Source organism: Polypterus senegalus, chromosome 14 (genome assembly GCF_016835505.1).
Source record: "Polypterus senegalus isolate Bchr_013 chromosome 14, ASM1683550v1, whole genome shotgun sequence".
In the NCBI taxonomy this organism is placed as follows: Eukaryota; Metazoa; Chordata; class Cladistia; order Polypteriformes; family Polypteridae; genus Polypterus; species Polypterus senegalus.
Genome location: NC_053167.1, coordinates 54,074,936 through 54,091,983, shown reverse-complemented (window position 1 = coordinate 54,091,983; position 17,048 = coordinate 54,074,936). Strand labels below are relative to the sequence as shown.

The window sequence follows — 17,048 nt, the reverse complement described above, 5'->3', positions numbered from 1 at the left end:
CAAAGAGATGTCAGCCAATAGTCACAGACAACCTTCAGTTCTGGCTTGACTCCCCGTGCCCATCCCATGGTGATCCATGGGACACCACCAAACCCTCCACTCCCTCAGCCTCCCCTAAGCCACCCGCAGCCTTGCCGGGGAGTCCCTCGAGTACTTGTGTTGCTACTGCTTCCATCCTTGAGACTCTCAAGAGCACCGGCCACATGCTCCACACCTGGGGCTTATATTCCTGTCTGCCTGTTTTTTCCCTTTTTTCATCTGCATGCTTTCTCAAACCTGCCCTTATCTTCTGCCTTTTACCTCTGCTCCCATTATCCATCTTCTCTCCCCCCTTCTTTCCTGTGCAGGCACCTTTTAACTTTATTATCTAATTGGGTGGAGGTGCGAGAAGTCATCCTCTCTGCAGTCCGAATGAGGCACTTAACCCATCTGCCCTCATATGCATGTGTATGTTGCGCAATTAGCCTGCGCCCCCACTTAACCGCGGAGCAAAACTCACTTGCATACACCTGCACCCGACTGGAGACCTACACCCTTCGGAGCTTGATTATTTAAAATCTGCACAGTGCCACGGGCCACTCCTTACACCATGAAGGCTGATAAATGACTTTTATTTACAAATTAACACCAATGAAACCAACGAGTAAGTGTTAGCAGTTAGGCAAATTAAATGACACAATCGTACTTTTCTGTTGCAGTGAACATTAACCTCCAAACTGAACTTAATAACATATGTACCGTCTCTTCAATGGGGAAACCCTCAAACAAATAAAAGTATACAGAAGCATGAACGTACAGCAAATAAGCTTTAGCCAGTAATGTAGCCTTGCAGCTGAAGTGCTGTTGTTTAAACCACAAGGAAGCCAGACCGGTCTCAGCCATGTGTAAGTGCAATGGCAATTTGGGAAGCATAAAGAAAAGCTACTTAAAATAAAGGTTGCTTGTTTGCCTGTCTACACCCTGAAGCGAGATTTGCTTGACTGCATCAACGTTCCTAAAATTCAACTAATACTGTTGAACAGCAGTTGTACCAGAGTTAAAGATAGTGCAGCTTTCAAGATTTAAAATACATGCAGTGGCTTTGCTGATAAACTACTATACTGACTTAAAACATACCATTAATATTTTCATTACATTACAAAACTTGAGGTCTACATTTTCCAAACTCTTTGGATGCATTGTGGCATACTACTTGAAAATCTGAAGCTACAATAACTGCCTGATCTAATTCAGATGGCTCACATACAACACATACCTGTTTCTGCCCATTGAACCCTGAGGCCAACCTTTCATTTCTGCTGTCTGGTACATGGGTGCATTCTGAGGATGTTGTGCCATTATGGGGTTCTGAGGAGCTCCTAAGCGCGCAGATATCATTGGGTTTGGAGGACTTGTGCTACCTTGGACAAATGAAGGTTCTCCTTGCTGATTCATACCTGTGGATTTACAAAAAGGTTAGCTTAAAAATTATTTATTTTTTCCTACACCAGAGACAGAATCCTGAAAACAAACAAAAAAAATCATTAAAGTTACTTGGAAAGGATAACCATTTTTACAAATTGTAGCAGTGCAGTTCAATATATATTTATAAATGCAAAAATAAATCCATAAGCAAAGCAGTTCATAATAAAGGCATTGAATCATATCTGGACATTTAAGCATTTCACTTTGCAGGCCTCACAATATCAGATATGATGTATATATCAAACAGGGATTCACTTTGTTAAGTAATACAACTCACCATAATTGGCAGGGTATGAGAATTGTCCTGGGGGTGGCTGCCCTATTGGAGGGCCTGGCATAGGGGTGTCCATATTGGTTGGAGCAGTAACATTGGGAGGTGGACTAAAACCACCAGCCACTTGCTGTTGCTGCTGCATGATCATCATCATCCGCTGACGTCGTAGCTGGTGGTTCAGCATCTCTCTGTTTCTCTGTGCCATCATTTGTGCATTCAAGAATCCCTGCTATTGAACATAAAGGCAAAATAAGCTGAATAGGAGAAATTAATATAAATGGACAATACCAAATAAAAGATTGAAACACAGAGCAAACAGCTATATCTTCCTTTGCTTAAGAATTCTTGCGTTCTTTGGTCACTAGACTGAGACATATGAAAGTTGTGAACGGTGTTGGACAACCTGTTAGCTGACATTATGTTGTTCTATAGTAATAATACGCTATGAGCAATACCTAAAATTGGAAATTGTTTGAAATGATTTATTAAGTATGGCATTGCTTCACAAAATGCTAAAAGCAACATAACTTGAACCTTTTCAGCAAAATTGGGAAATCATTATGAGTTACGTTTAAAAAGCTAATATTTGCTATATTTAGAAAGATAGAGGTATAAGATTTATAAATATGTGACTATACAAGAATATTCAGTACTAAATACAATAAATAGTGGAAGGCATATATGCATCAAGTAAGCGTCTACTTCTTTATCATTAAAACCACTGCCAAGTTCTATGCATTGCTGTATACACTGAATACTGTGTAAGTCTTCTAAGACTGGGTTTAGAGTCTTAAATTCTTAATTATACCTCACCAATAATGACTGACAACTCTGAATTTGCACACTTCCCTAATGGTTGAATGTCTGGTTTCATCATCAAAAAGAACCCTACATTTGCAGTTATTATGGACAAAAGAAAGCATTTTTAAGTAATACTACACAGACGAACGCTGAATCAAATAAATAAGAACATGATATTGCCATCTGCTGGAAGAATAATGAAATTACAAAACAGGTTCCCTAGTCTCGAGTTACGCTTAAATGGGATACCTTTCTCATTTTTAAGTTCAAACCTCTAGACACAGCTCTTGTGTAGTTGAAGAATTATCCATCACTACTCTGTGATGTCTCAGTGCTTTAGGTCTCCTAAAGGTCTGTTTACTCTTGTATCCCAGGTAAATGAAGGATAGTGAATGGGAGATTTAAAACTCTTATCAGGACTATTTCATCTAACCACAAAGTGGGAAGCCCAAACTCCCTGTGCAGGAATTCAATTCCAACTACTTGTATCTGTGATCTGTTTCTTTCAGTAACTACCAAGAGGACAGAAAAATAAGCCAGATAAGTCAAAACCTTCAACTGATCATTCTCAAAATCACTATTACCCTCACTTTAGAACTATTAATTAAGATATGTAATCTTGTCTCTTAAGGCAGCTGTCATGTTCTTTCATGCATTGATCCAACAAACTCTTTTCATAAAATTGACAATTACCTTATTATTTGGAAGTACTGATACTCAGCTTTTTTTTTTTTTTTTAAATCTTTACTAACCCCCTGCTGAGTTTTTTTTTTTTAATTTCCTATTAATTTCAAATCTAGGCATGTACCTATCTTGTATTATATGTAAAACATTTTTAAACCTGTTCTACTGCTCCTCGACTGTCTCCACAATTAAAAGCTTATCCCAGTCTATTCTTCTTAGACTTTGCCATATCTGCTCAAAGTTTGCCATACTAAAGTTAAACTCCAAAATTTTAGTCTTTGCATCTGCCCTCTTACAAAATTCTGAGAATTGTATTCTATTATGGTCATTCGACCATAGTGGTTCAATCACCTCTACACCCTCAGTTCTGTCCTGATTATTACAACATATTAAATCCTGACAGGTTTCACCATACGTTGGTGCCTTACAATACTGTGTTTTTTTAAAAAAAAAATAAGGTCAATGATTACTTCTAACAACTCCATGACTATAACATGCCCTGTAAACCTGCCTTTTTTATATTACTAAAAGGATGTGCGTTTCCTGCCTGCATTGGGTAGCCTATAATACACTCCTAAAATAAGGCCTCTTTCCCTAATGCTTTCCAGGCAAAGTTGCATATCTTCATTAAATGGGGCTCATCGTCCAACTGAAGAGGACTTGTGTTTTTCTATTTGACATAAACAGCAACCCCACCTCCTTTTCTGTTCTGTCTATCCTTCCTAGTAAATCTGGAAATCCCTCTATGTTATACTCATCCCAATCTTTGTTATTTAGCTAGGTTTATGTTATTGCTATAATATCATAATTATGCTCTGCTACATACAACTCATACACACTTGCCTTATTCCTGATACTTCTAGCATTTAGGCATGCTATTTTTAATGTGTTACTCCTTTTACATTTAAACGCTGGATTAGAATTTACATTACCACATATTTTTATTTTTACACTATTGTTTGTTCCTCCATGTACAGCTCTAAATCTGGCCTGTTCTAAACTCTCTGCCCCCCAATCCCTAGTTTAAACAATCTTCAACTAACCTACACATACAATTCCCCAATACATTGGTGCCACTCTGGTTAAGATGTAACCCGTTGCAGAGGAACAGGTCCCATCTGTTCCAAAAGTTGTCCCAATGCCCCATAAACCACTAAACTTCTGCCCTGCACCAAGATTTGAGCCAAGTGTTAAGCCTTCTAATCTTATCAATCTTACCTGGATTGGCGTGTGGCACTGGCGGAACTTCAGAGAAGACTACCTTGTCAGTTCTGCTCCACAGCCAGGAACCTAAATCTTTGAATTTGGATTGCAAAACTGAGGGCCTTGAGATGTACTGTGCAATTTTGTTTTTTTAAACTGTAGATCTCTCTTTGTCACATTCCTATAAAGCTACAACAGCTGTTGTCTGCAAAGTCCTCCCAATCTAAACCAATGTAGCTTGTAACTCCTCCAGAGTTATCACAAGTCAAGTAAAATGCAATCGATGACTTCACTTTTCAGGCATGATGTGGATACACTAACTTTGACATATGTAGCAAATGTTAAACATTAGATAATGAAGATCATTAATAAATAGTTACAGGGAATAAGAGACAGCAGACAGGACCTAAATTGAGGTTACGGTCATATAGTGGCTTCTGGAGTGTAAATACGCAACATCATACAGTTACAAGAAACTCACTTTACACGTATGCTGTCATTTAAATGAACCACATCAGTGTGTGCTCTCTTGGTGTATTTCTTCATCAGTCTTCATACACTCTCAGTATTTGTGGCTGCTCTAGGCAGAATGACAGCTGTGTTGTACTTTTTCCATTTCTTAATGAGTGATTTAACTAGAGTCCAAGGAGATATTCAGTTAATTAAATATTTTGTTGATTTTATCCCTTGAGTTGTGCTTTTCAGTCACATTTTCATGTAATTTATTTTGGAGTGTTCCTTTCCCCTCATTGTCTTAGTTAAGTCGCCTTGCTGACTCACCGCAACCTGGAACTTCCGTAAGGTGCTTTCAAGGCATTTTCACACCTAGTTAATTTGGTGTGGTTTTTTCAAACTCTTGTGAGATTTTACCAATTTATTGTTTGGTCCATTTAGGTAGATGTGAACATGCCAATAGCACTCTGGTGCGGATAAAACTAACCGGATGGAAGCTCTTTGAAAATGGTAAACGCAGTACCAAGAGAATCCTGAAGAATTTCACATGAGGAATGAATGTGGTCTGACCCGTGATCAATCTAACTACAGGAAATACTGTGTATTACAGGTGAAACTGTGCGTGCCATGGTAGTAACACTAAGTGTCTGCTGTTGGTAATTAGTGAATTTAATTGACAGCATAATGAGTCAAGGTTTAACATGGAACATTAAAAACAAAAACGTAACAAATACGCCCATAGGTACAAATTATACATACTTTGCATGAAACTAACACAATTATCTGTCAATCAGAGCAAGCTTAGCTGCCTCTAACTACCATGATCATACAGCAGTTCAATAAGGAACAAAAAAAGGTTTAAATCCACTTGTGATCGTCTCAATCAACACAAATACAGAGGTGGCATAGCAGGAACAGAAGTGCTCTGTGAAACCAACAATCAAATCCACTAATCTTACATCACTAAAGTGATATGCGCATGTAGGGCGTCCTTCTCAGTGCAATTAGTTTTCAGGCATCATGTGGACACACTAACTTTGACATATGTAGTAACTGTAAAACATTTCAAAATGAACATTGTTAAATACTTACAGGAGACAAGATAGTAGACAAGTGATTTGTGACAACCTAAATTGAGGTTCAGTTCATATACTGGCTGCTGGAAAATAAATATGCATCATACAGTTACAAGTAACTTACTTGACACGTCTACAGTCGTAAAATAAATCACATGTAAGTGCCCTCAGAAGAGCTTGCCTTATTTTGTAAACTTGTCCATTTGAAATGTGTTCTTTTCGAACTATGTGTAGTATTGCATACTTTATTTTTACAGTTATTCAATAACAAGGATTTTCTCATAGAGCAGTGTTTATTTGGTTAATTTACCAATTAGTCCTCTAGGTCACTTCCTGTGTTTTGTCGAATAGTCTCAAGCGGAAGCTGTGTTTTTGGCTTATCTCTAACTTTTCTGTTGTCGCAAGATCTCATAAAACATTGGAAAACAGCAGTTCTGAGATTCTAAACATTGATGAAGAACTGAAGGTTTTAGAGGAACAGACAGGCAAGTTTTGCACTTGCTACAGGCACATGAAAGCCCTGAAGTATGATGTAGCAAGGCATTCTGAGCAATATATCAGCACCATTGTAAAGGACCATAGTCTCACTAAAAGGTCTGGATAAAGTGGGATAAACGGAAGTAACTTAATTGCTATTTTAAGATGCCACAACACTCCGATATAGCTAATCTCTTCCGAGAACTTAAACATGGCTTTGGTAAATATTAGAGCATTAACCAATAAGACTTTTTACATTAACAATCTTATTAGAGGTAGGAAAATTGACTTCCTTACATAGAGTGAAACGTGGCTCAGTTGTGATGGTGCAGCAGTGTCAACTGAAGCAGCACCTCCTACTTACAATTTTATTCATTTGGTTTAGTAAGTTAAAAAAGGCAGCAGTTTAGTGGGCATTTTCTCAAGCCAATTAAATTGCAAAACTATCAGTTTTTGTACTTCCACATCTTTCAAGTGTCTTGCCATAGTTATTCAGCGAATGATGCAATCTCTTTTATTGGGCGTTTATAGATCCTCTAAATATAACACAGGCGTAATCTTGAATTCTGACCTAAACTTTAAATAACATATTAACCAATTTTTCCTTTCAAGAAACATTGCAAAAGTGAGACCTCATAACATTCACACTGCTGACCTGCACTCGATCTATGCATTAATTTTCTTTGCCTGGGCACACTTTTGTCATCACCAAGCAACTTTGTATAAAGCCAAAAACAAGATCTGAACATGTAGCGATAGCATGCATGTCAAAATGATTTTCCTTATTTTGTGTTTCTTTTTGGAGTTGTGTAGGGCAGGATAACACTCTCTCCTCTTACAGATTTACTGAGTGTCCAGTGCATTGTTTTGCTGTTAATCTTGTTGCACATACGAGAAACATTTTACAGTGGCAATGATGTTAAGAGAGGAATTTGTAGCTTTTTTTGCCAACTAAAATTCTTGTTTATCTAAGGTGAGAATAAAAATCTGTTTTTAACTCAAATTGTATTGAATGAAATAACACTGCATCATTAACATTATGTCTTGATTTCGTGCTTGGGCACATTTAGAGATCACACTGTTCCCAAATCCTACTGAACCATGCCAAGGGCCCACCTCTTCCAAGTGGGCCAGGCACATAGCGATCACACTAGTCAAATGACCTAGACTTTGGGTGATTACATGCAGACAAACGTGCTCTGGCATGGAACAAATTGCTAGTGTGAGTGCATCCTTGGATCACAACATAATTTCCAAAGAACAGTGATGTAATCTTAAGGTTTCCAAATAGGATACTCTGCAAATCTCAGATACTGTTTGATTTTTTGTAAATGAAAATTAGAAGAGTAGATAAGCAGCACACACATTCACATTGAAAAGACAACCCAAGTAACCAAACAACTCTCTCGTTCTCTCTCTGCAAATGTGATGACGAACATGATCATAAATCTTTTTCAAGTCTCAAATGTACTATGTATCAGACAAGAATGGAGAGACAATTTCTTACTCTTTCACAAACCCTGGCCTTAAGGTTCTGTCCCTACATTTCACACAAAAGTGAAGAGGCATATTAACCAAGACATCAATACAAAATCTAGTGTGTTCAGAATTTCAGATCATACTTCTTCCTCACTAGCACCACTGTCACTATAGAGCTTTGTAGTAACAGCAGTGACATATGCCATAAAAATGGGCCTGATTTCATCAAGAGCATATGGCACTGCCTTCTTTATTAACTTGGGTGTGCTAACAAGGTGTAGGAGTCCACTGGATTGCTCCTTTAATCTTCAACAATATCTCAAGTACATTTTAAAGTTTGTTTAACCTTTCTGAGAAAAACTATGTTCCACCTACTGTTACCAAAATAGACTGCCAAAACCACATCTGAGCCATCAAAAGATCATTCCTTATGGTGTTCTTAAATTACTTCCTGACTTCTGAGTATTTGCTTTGTTTTTTCCTTCAGCCACCATTTTCTTGGCCCACTTTTAACTTTCACTGAAATTATAAGACAATGATCCTAACCAGGGCTCATTTACATGACAGCTTCGCTTGATGCTGGTGTCCACCAGTGAAAGAGTCCTAGGTTGTATCTCTCTGTCTAACTACAGCACCCCGTGTATGTGCCTTCTTGTTGGACGCAATCCCATAAGCTCATAGCTCCACTTTCACAGAAGAGATTAAATGGCTGGCTTTGATTAAGCAATTACCATAAAACCATAAAATTCACATTTAAATAACTATGAAAATGGTTCATAAGCTTTGCATTGTTACTCTGTATTATCCTAATGAAGTATATAAATTGTTGATACTTATAAAATGAACTGTACAGTACAGGACAGTTAACAGCAGTATATGGGAATTTCAATCTGTATTTGAAACTTATAACTGAAGAGTTCCTTTTAACAGATATTAAAATACCTATAAAACTGGCTTTAGCAAATGTTATCCTTCTTACATGCAGAGAGAGCATAAGGTCTATTTCTAAATGATCACACAAGCTGAAAAGATATGGTAGCTATTGCATTTGTTATATGACGATGCAGAAGCAACAGCAATTAGCTAAAGATGGCACACTTCGATTACACAATAAAGATTCTTCAACAATTAAGTGTTCGGTCTTTAAAAGTCTGACCATCTGCCAAAATCACAAATAAGTTATAAGAAATAAAATTTTGATGAAGTACACACATCATGCTGGAGTCATGACCTTTGCCAACAAACCTTGGCAAGAATGGGTGAATGTTGTCTTATTTCTCAATGAACAAGTCTGGCTGGATTGTATCATACAGATTTGACATAATAGTGATAGAAGCTTTGGAATCTTGACTTTCATATTTGACCCTTGTCAAAAAATATATAGTTTTCTAAATCAGTTTAAACAGACAGCAACATATCTTGTCACATTATTAAGCTACACCTCTTTGGGGAGGGTTCTACTGCAACATCAACAATATTTCATGCAGTTTGAGGTATGATTTGTTTTTATATAAGCCTTTTATTTCAGAACAAAACACACAAGATGGATGCACACGACAGACTTTATGCTAAATTTGTTGTACAATAATGTCAGTGCTCACTACAGTATCAAAAACACCAATGGCAAGGTAAGCAACATTTCAACGACGAATTGATCCCACTGAAAATTAATATGCTGAGGAGTGTTATTTATAATTTTTTTAAGATCTTGTTGGTGGATATGTAAGCGGTGTTTTTTTTTTTTTTTTTACAAGCTGGCTAAAGTAAGGTCTCTTTAAAGCATGTATCTCACTTGCTTTTGTGGGAAAAGCTATTTAAACGTATGGTACTTCACACTAGATTTTTTAGTTCGCACCCCAGCCATTTGACCTTATAGTTTAGTTCATTAAATTAGTGTGAAGAGTGTTTTCCAAAGTGTTGTAGTGTAAAATTTTGTATATAAATTAATGGAAATAAAGACATGGTTTTGGGGGCATACTGTAAGTGAAAGGCATTGTGTGCCTCAATTAATCTGAAGTATGGCTCTTTGGGACGGGTTTTGAATCAGAAGCCATTCTGTGCCACAACACCCATTGGCCTTAGGATTTGGACAGAATATGAATAAGTTTGGCCGCTTGACCCCCTCTCTATCTTACACCATGACAATGAAGGAGCACAACAACAATGAAGAGCACAGCCCATCAGCCATATTGAGACAGGCATGCAGCCTGTCCTGAAGAAAACTGACTAGAAATGATGACTTAGAGACATTTAAGCAACTACAAATCTGTGTCCCACCTGATACTACACATTGGCATTTATCAGGTTGTATGGTTACCAATATCCACATGTACTTTGCTTATTGTTAATATTTTATGAATATTATCAATAACACATTATTTAACGTGGTAATTTAATTCCTGCTTATAATTTACTCTATGTATTTGCTCGAGGGTATAGATGTAGAAGGGAAGGTGGGGAGAAGTTATAAAGTATAATACCTTATAAAGAGTGATACGTCTATGGGATTTAAGGCATTCTGATAAAGTCTGCACAAGAATACAAAAGACGAAAGTACAGCAATAAAGAACTTCAAGACAAAAAAAAAAATACTTAATGTGTGAGCTGTACACATCCTCTATGAGCAAAATGCAGGGTTATGTGCTGTTCGGTACACACTATGATATTTTGGTAGTGACACAAACAAAAATATTACTATAAAAACAGCACTAAAACTGTATTCCTATTATTGCCAGGGCTATTCAGCTGCTAGCTAATTAGGCAAAAAAATGCTCTCCTCCATATCTTGGTGACAAAAGCAAATAGTATAGTACACACTGAAGATGCAAACATCCTGTGAATTTGATCAACAAAACACAATGTGAAAAGGGATAATGAAGGTGTGATTTCAAACTGAGACTTGGACACCTACAAATTATGAAAGCACAATAGTACGTTTACTCTGCATGTATGTGTGCTTCTGATGCAAGTCTTATTAGTCTGCTTTTGTGTGTTTCAATCACTTTATTTGCAACAGCTGTGCAAATTTAGACTGCATCTATGTGAACTGCACTGGTGAGGCTGTGATAGGGAGCTCTCATTTCACAGTAATGCAGTTCACTCATTTACTTACTTTAGTTGGAAAGCTCATTAGTGTTACTATTCCATGTGTGTCAAAATGATTTTATCATCATGGATGGTTTTCATTATTGTTAGGCAATCTACTTGTATTACTTGTAAATATGTGGCTGTCTAAAGTCCCATAAACTGCTGTAATAGTATAAAGAATTTTGTTATCATTGTTCTTAAATTCAAAAAGTGTAATGTTGTCCACTGGGAAACATTTCTGAGGAATGACACATACACACAAAAAAAAACACTACACAAAAAACATTTTTTTATTGTTTGTTATAGTTAAAAGAGAAAGATGCTATTGTAGAGTGTGTGTTTGTGTGTTTCTATATAATCTTTCATTTATGTAATCTGTGTAACTTGTGTGCCGTTTCCATTCTCTTTACATCTATGACATTCCTCAATGGGCACTGCTTTGTGTGAAACCTTTGTACTAAGGGTAATGTGAGAACAGCAGACCCAGCTATATATTCAACATAAGTACTTTCACCCTTCAATTGTCTTCTGAAAAGGATTAGAGACAATAAAAAAAGGTCTGAACCATAGAATTGCCTTTCTGAGTGGCTTAGCTGAATTATTTTTGCATCTTAACATTCTCACGACCTTAAACATTTTTCAGTATTCAAAAAGTTTTGTCTCAATTGCAGATTCTTACACATATTCAAAACTGCTGTTTACAATTTGTGTTTTTTCATAGCAAGTTACTAGCTGCACACAATCCTGTTCCACTTGCTACTTGTATATTATAGTAGCTAAGTTTGCACTGAAAACAAAGATATGAAAAGTATGGAATCACTATGTGTACAAATGAAATCAGCACAAATGTCAGAGCAAGGCAAAATAACAGACATTCCTCAGTTTGCTCTTGGACCCCAGAACGATATCCAAGAAGCAAATCAAGAAATCGTAAGAACTTGAAAGTGCAATGATTCTTTTTTTGGTAACTAAGAACACTTGTAAGAAAACTCCAGTCACTCCAGATATAAACAAGGTACTGTCTCTTATTTTTTATAGGGCTCACTAAATACTTTTTGTATTGTATTGTAATTATAGCTTTCATATTAAAAAATATTCGTAGAAGTGTGCATGCATGCACAAACTTATAACAAAACAAGTGTGCTTTTATTCAAGAATAAAACTGAATAACAAAAAATTTAAGTGACAACAAGATACCAAGAAGACATGATTCACCACCGTTTCTGCTTATATCCCTTCAGCGATATCTTTTACAGTTAGCAAAAATTTAAACTGAGTGTTAGACTCGAATCAAATGTGTTTTTATTATATAATAGTAATATCAGCTCACAGCTCTGGGGAGAACCTGGGTTTGAACCGCTAACCTCTTGATTATGAGATGGCAGTTCTTACCTCAGCACCAACCAAGCAGACGTGTCAGCTCGGTCGTTCGATAGTTGGGCTTCAGTTTTTACACATTGCCAGTAACATGTATATCGAATGATTTCCTTTTCTTCAGTTATATTCTTGAATAAAACTGCACTTGTTTTGTTATACCTTTTGTGAAAGGTTTATTTGATATTTGGACTTCAGTCTTCACACATTATATACTTCATTTCAGGATTTTGTCAATTATTACTGTAACATGAAAAAATTTGCTATTTTAGTTATGTGTTCAACATTTCCTGCCTTACATTTCCTTTAATTCTACATTTACCCAGATCGTTGTAAACACGGAACATACATGAAATGTACGTATTCCAAATAACGATATACTGTATTATTTACCCTATACAAATTCCAGACACCTCAAACACAGATAAACAGACTTGAGCTGGGAGAACTTCAGCTGTGTTAATTGGGAGACAGGATAGCAGTCTGCTTGCTGCCTTTGCTGATTGACACATTTGCAAAAAAAAGACGCTGATGAGGCTTCAGGGATACCAGTGTTAATGAAAATGGTCAGATAAGAATGGAAAACCTCCTTCAAGCAAAAAATAAAATACCACAAATGTTTTTTGTATTGAGGGCAAGACTCTTAACCAATGACAAGGAGAGGCTGGTCTTCAAGTCAAATAATGCTCCTGAGAGTCTATAGAGTTCCTCTGTATGTGTGTTGATAATTCCAGAAGTAACAATTCATGTTACTGTTGCATGTTTTGAGCAAGTTACTGTATAAAATGCTTGTGGATTATACTTCTTTTTTCAACATTGTTTGTTGTTGTACAACACTATCACTATTGACTTCTGTTAGGTCATAAACTTATTTCTTCCCATTCTCCAAAAAACATGACATAAAAAAAATTTTCGTGGCCACCGCTACAAAATAGATGGGGTAACGTAAAAAATTACATATAATTTTTGGGTGCAGTATTCCATTAAGTATAAAAGAAGTAGTTAATGTTCACTTTTTATGATGCATTTTAAAGCTATAACAACTTCAAGATTAAAAGAACATAACCAATTAACAGTGCATTGGACAAATGAAAAAAATTTCCATACAATTATTTGAGTATGTGTCTAACTTAAGTCCAAACTACTGTATACCTGTCCAGCCATTGAAGGCTGCATTCCTGGTCGAAGCACGGGGTTTCCTACAGCAGGGTTTTCCATCTTCATTGCTAGACTTTGACGGCTTTGGTTCATGAACTGAAATGAGAAAAGCAGTTAAAATAATTTCAGAAATGTTGGGTAAGCCACAGAGATGTTGAATTTACAAAATGATTACACAATATGTTTAAAAACACACACAATTAATCCTTGTTTTTTTGTTGGCTCAAGAAAATACAAGTATTTCTTTGTTTTGTTTTACAAGATTCAAAACTTTTAAGTAAAGGTATAATAATAAACATTATTGTTTGATAGCTTCCTTTTCAGCAAGTACTTGGGGCAAAATTTGCTGCTTAAAACTATTGATCTGGGGTTCTGCCTTCTTCTTGCCAAGATCAGTGGATTAAAAAAAAAAAAGGCAAAACAGCTTTATTCTGCTGTATGGTCCAACAACCTTTCAGCTGTCACGCTAGTTGATATTGAATAATCAAATTTTACATTTTACAGATTTTAAAATTACTTTAGTCAAATGCATCCATTGAGTCTTTTAGACAAACCCCTCACCCGAATCTTCAATTACCCTATATCACCAAACGTTCTGCAAAAGCTTGCATCTTATTTAAATTTAGATTCTTTTTCTTTAATAAACCTCTTCCTTAAACAATATTTTTTAATTTTCTTGCCATTACTACCAATGTACTGTACAATTGATTACATTTTCATTTAGCAAATCTTTTATTTTCTCACTGCTATCTAAATGCCACTGATGTACCTAATGTTATCAATGACCAAGCACCCTTAAGCCACCTCATTGGTGCATTAATTATATTTTTTCCAAGATTTTCACTTCTGTCCATAACTGGTTGTTACTGGTATTTTAGACAATGCCTTCATTTGGTTTGCTGTTAGAGGTGCAATTTGCACCCTCAATACGTCTTATTCTAGTTGGCTTGTTCACTCTAGGAAAAATAAAATTGCTAAAATTGAAGTACAGCAGTAACCTTTAGTGTGCGTACGTCCTCTTATGGTTGATTCCCAACATTAGCAATCAATCAACAACCTTATGGGTGACTAGTCCTCACACTCAACAGATTAGAATTGTGGCCTACAAATGACAGTGGTTAATAAAAATATTAAATACAGCATATTTGCCAAATGTAAGTTACTAATCTTTAAGAGAATGTACATGTTCAACCCTATATAGAGGTATTTCTGATTATTATAAGCATCTTCTGAATCAATTTTTGACACTGACAAATCAGAAAATGTTACAAATGGGTGCTTTCAGTTATAATAAAGAATGATTTCTTACCTGTTGGCCCTGAAGCCTTTGCTGTAATTGGAGACGTAGCTGCTTTGGGGCATTCATCATCCTTGGTCTCATCATACCAGGTCGAGGATGGATGCCAGACATGGGAAAGTTCCCTTGCTGACCCATCTGGTTCATCATCGAGTTGAACCCTGCTGGCTGACCTTGCATTCCGCCGCTGTATGAAGCTTGTATGGCCATACTAGGAGGACCAGCAAAACCTTGGCTATACATTGGCGGCTTCTGATCCATGATCATTGCAGGATCCTGTCCAGGGAATGGTTCTGTTGGATGATCCACTCCTTGACCCTTAAACAGAATTCGTGGGGTGGGGGTAAGTAGAAAATACATAACACTCAAAGCAACAAAGATACTGCCTTGTACTATTCACATTTTCATTTTTGATGTTAACAGCAGGAATTTGCTCAAAAATGATATAGGTTTACCCCATTTTATGAAGTTATCATTAATAATTGGTAATGTTTCAACTTATACCTTGGGAAAAGCTTAAGAATCTAGAAAAATGCAATTTCTTTTCAGTTAAGCTGTATAAAATCTGGATCCAATGGAAAAATCTTTGGGTGAAAAGACGATTTAAAATTTAATAAGTAGCAATTATTGTAAAAATTCAATATTGAACAGAGCATATGTTTTGAAATTGTGCACAAAATCATTCACTCATTAAAAGAGACTGTTTTTATAAGTATTAAAAACTATTTGTTTGGTGGAATGGTACATGGAGTAGGGAAACTATAGAAAAACATTTCTTACAAATAAATTGCAAAATCACTTAGTTTCTGTTAACTACTGTATTAAAGGCAAGAAAACATATCTCCTTTCTGAGTTAATAATTGTACCATAGCAAGGCAAAATTCATGGAGACAGCTTGATATTGCCTATTGCCATATATATATATATATATATATATATATATATATATATATATATATATATATATATTCTATTCTATTTGAATTTTGGTATATCTAAAAGTAAAAAGTTGGAGCTGGATCAGAAGAATTTGAGAATTATTTGTAAATATTTAACATCTATTTCTGGAAATTACATATAAACATTTAATGGGAGTGGATCAAAATGAAATGTGTATATAATTATTTGCGATTAGCCAGAGATTTACACAAAATTTTATTTGCTACAAAACTCATGACATTGACACAAGAGGAAAAGTTCTTAGCTCCTGTCTTTAATAAAGTAATTTACCATGTGCCTCCTTGCAAGTCACTTAGGGTTTAAATAATGCACTCAGTGGGAGAAGATAAAAAAATAAACAAAAAATATTTCCTGTAATGTGCAGACACTTTGCGGGCCGTGTGACTTTTACTAGTATGCTGTCAATTATCTGCATTACACAGCTGTAGAAAACAGTAAGTGTGGAAGTGTAAACAAGGCCTTAGGCAGCAATATTTATTGTTCTACATGGGGTTGAGAAGAATCAAACAAAAAAAGTGCCAGTTCTGCAACACTGAATGTACAATGAAACCTGTCTGTCTCAGCAAATAGAGACATAATTTAGAATTTACATTAGTTATCAGCTTATTTACATACATAGTTCTAATGAACTGACACAAAAAAGTAAACTGGAATATCCCTTCTTAACTTACTTCAACACTTTGGAAAACAGACTCTCACCTGGCTCACCAGATCAGGGATGCCTAAAGCTCGATCAATTTCCTCCAGGGCCACAACATCAGCATTAAGCAGAGAGTCTAACTGATCCAAAAGAGCACGCTCATCACTTGAACCTTCAGCAGTTGCAGGTGTTACTAGAAGATCATCCAGTGGGCTTGAAAAATGTCGACTGTAAAACACAGTACAAAATTCTCTGGAAGGCCATAACAGATCCAGATGATTGCAAATAAAGCCATTATGAGATTTGTATTCTGCTTTTTGACTGACAATACATAACAATGGCCTATGTTTTGCTGGCTGAATCTGGCAACAAGTACACAACTATACAGCCAAATTAAGATTTTAGAAAGTCAATGAATGTTTTTCTGTTTCATAAATAAAGTAAAACAATTATTAAGTTGAACAGTGGTACAAAAGAAGTTCATTACCGATTTTGCACATTTTGGGGGCCCACTTCTATTGGAATCATATTCTCAGGCCAAGATGGAGATTGGCTAGCTGGGCCTTGCTGGCTGTAAGGACTTGGTCCCATGTTCATTTCACTGGCTGCTGCAGGAGGACG

The 17,048-nt window shown here is 36.2% G+C and overlaps 1 protein-coding gene across 7 annotated transcripts in view; it reads right to left on the bottom strand.

The window, feature by feature from the left end:
* ncoa3 (nuclear receptor coactivator 3) overlaps positions 1 to 17,048 on the bottom strand; it is a 273,711-nt gene that overhangs the window by 4,864 nt on the left and 251,799 nt on the right. For 5 of the 7 annotated variants that reach the window (XM_039734687.1, XM_039734686.1, XM_039734689.1 and 2 more), the window contains 6 exons: positions 16,915 to 17,035; positions 16,487 to 16,655; positions 14,840 to 15,145; positions 13,525 to 13,626; positions 1,742 to 1,967; positions 1,256 to 1,436 (listed from right to left, as the gene is read on the bottom strand). In XM_039734687.1, coding sequence (XP_039590621.1) covers positions 1,256 to 1,436; positions 1,742 to 1,967; positions 13,525 to 13,626; positions 14,840 to 15,145; positions 16,487 to 16,655; positions 16,915 to 17,035 — 1,105 coding nt within the window. The remainder of the gene's footprint in view (positions 1 to 1,255; positions 1,437 to 1,741; positions 1,968 to 13,524; positions 13,627 to 14,839; positions 15,146 to 16,486; positions 16,656 to 16,914; positions 17,036 to 17,048) is intronic. The other 2 variants (XM_039734693.1, XM_039734691.1) reach the window with 2 other exon arrangements.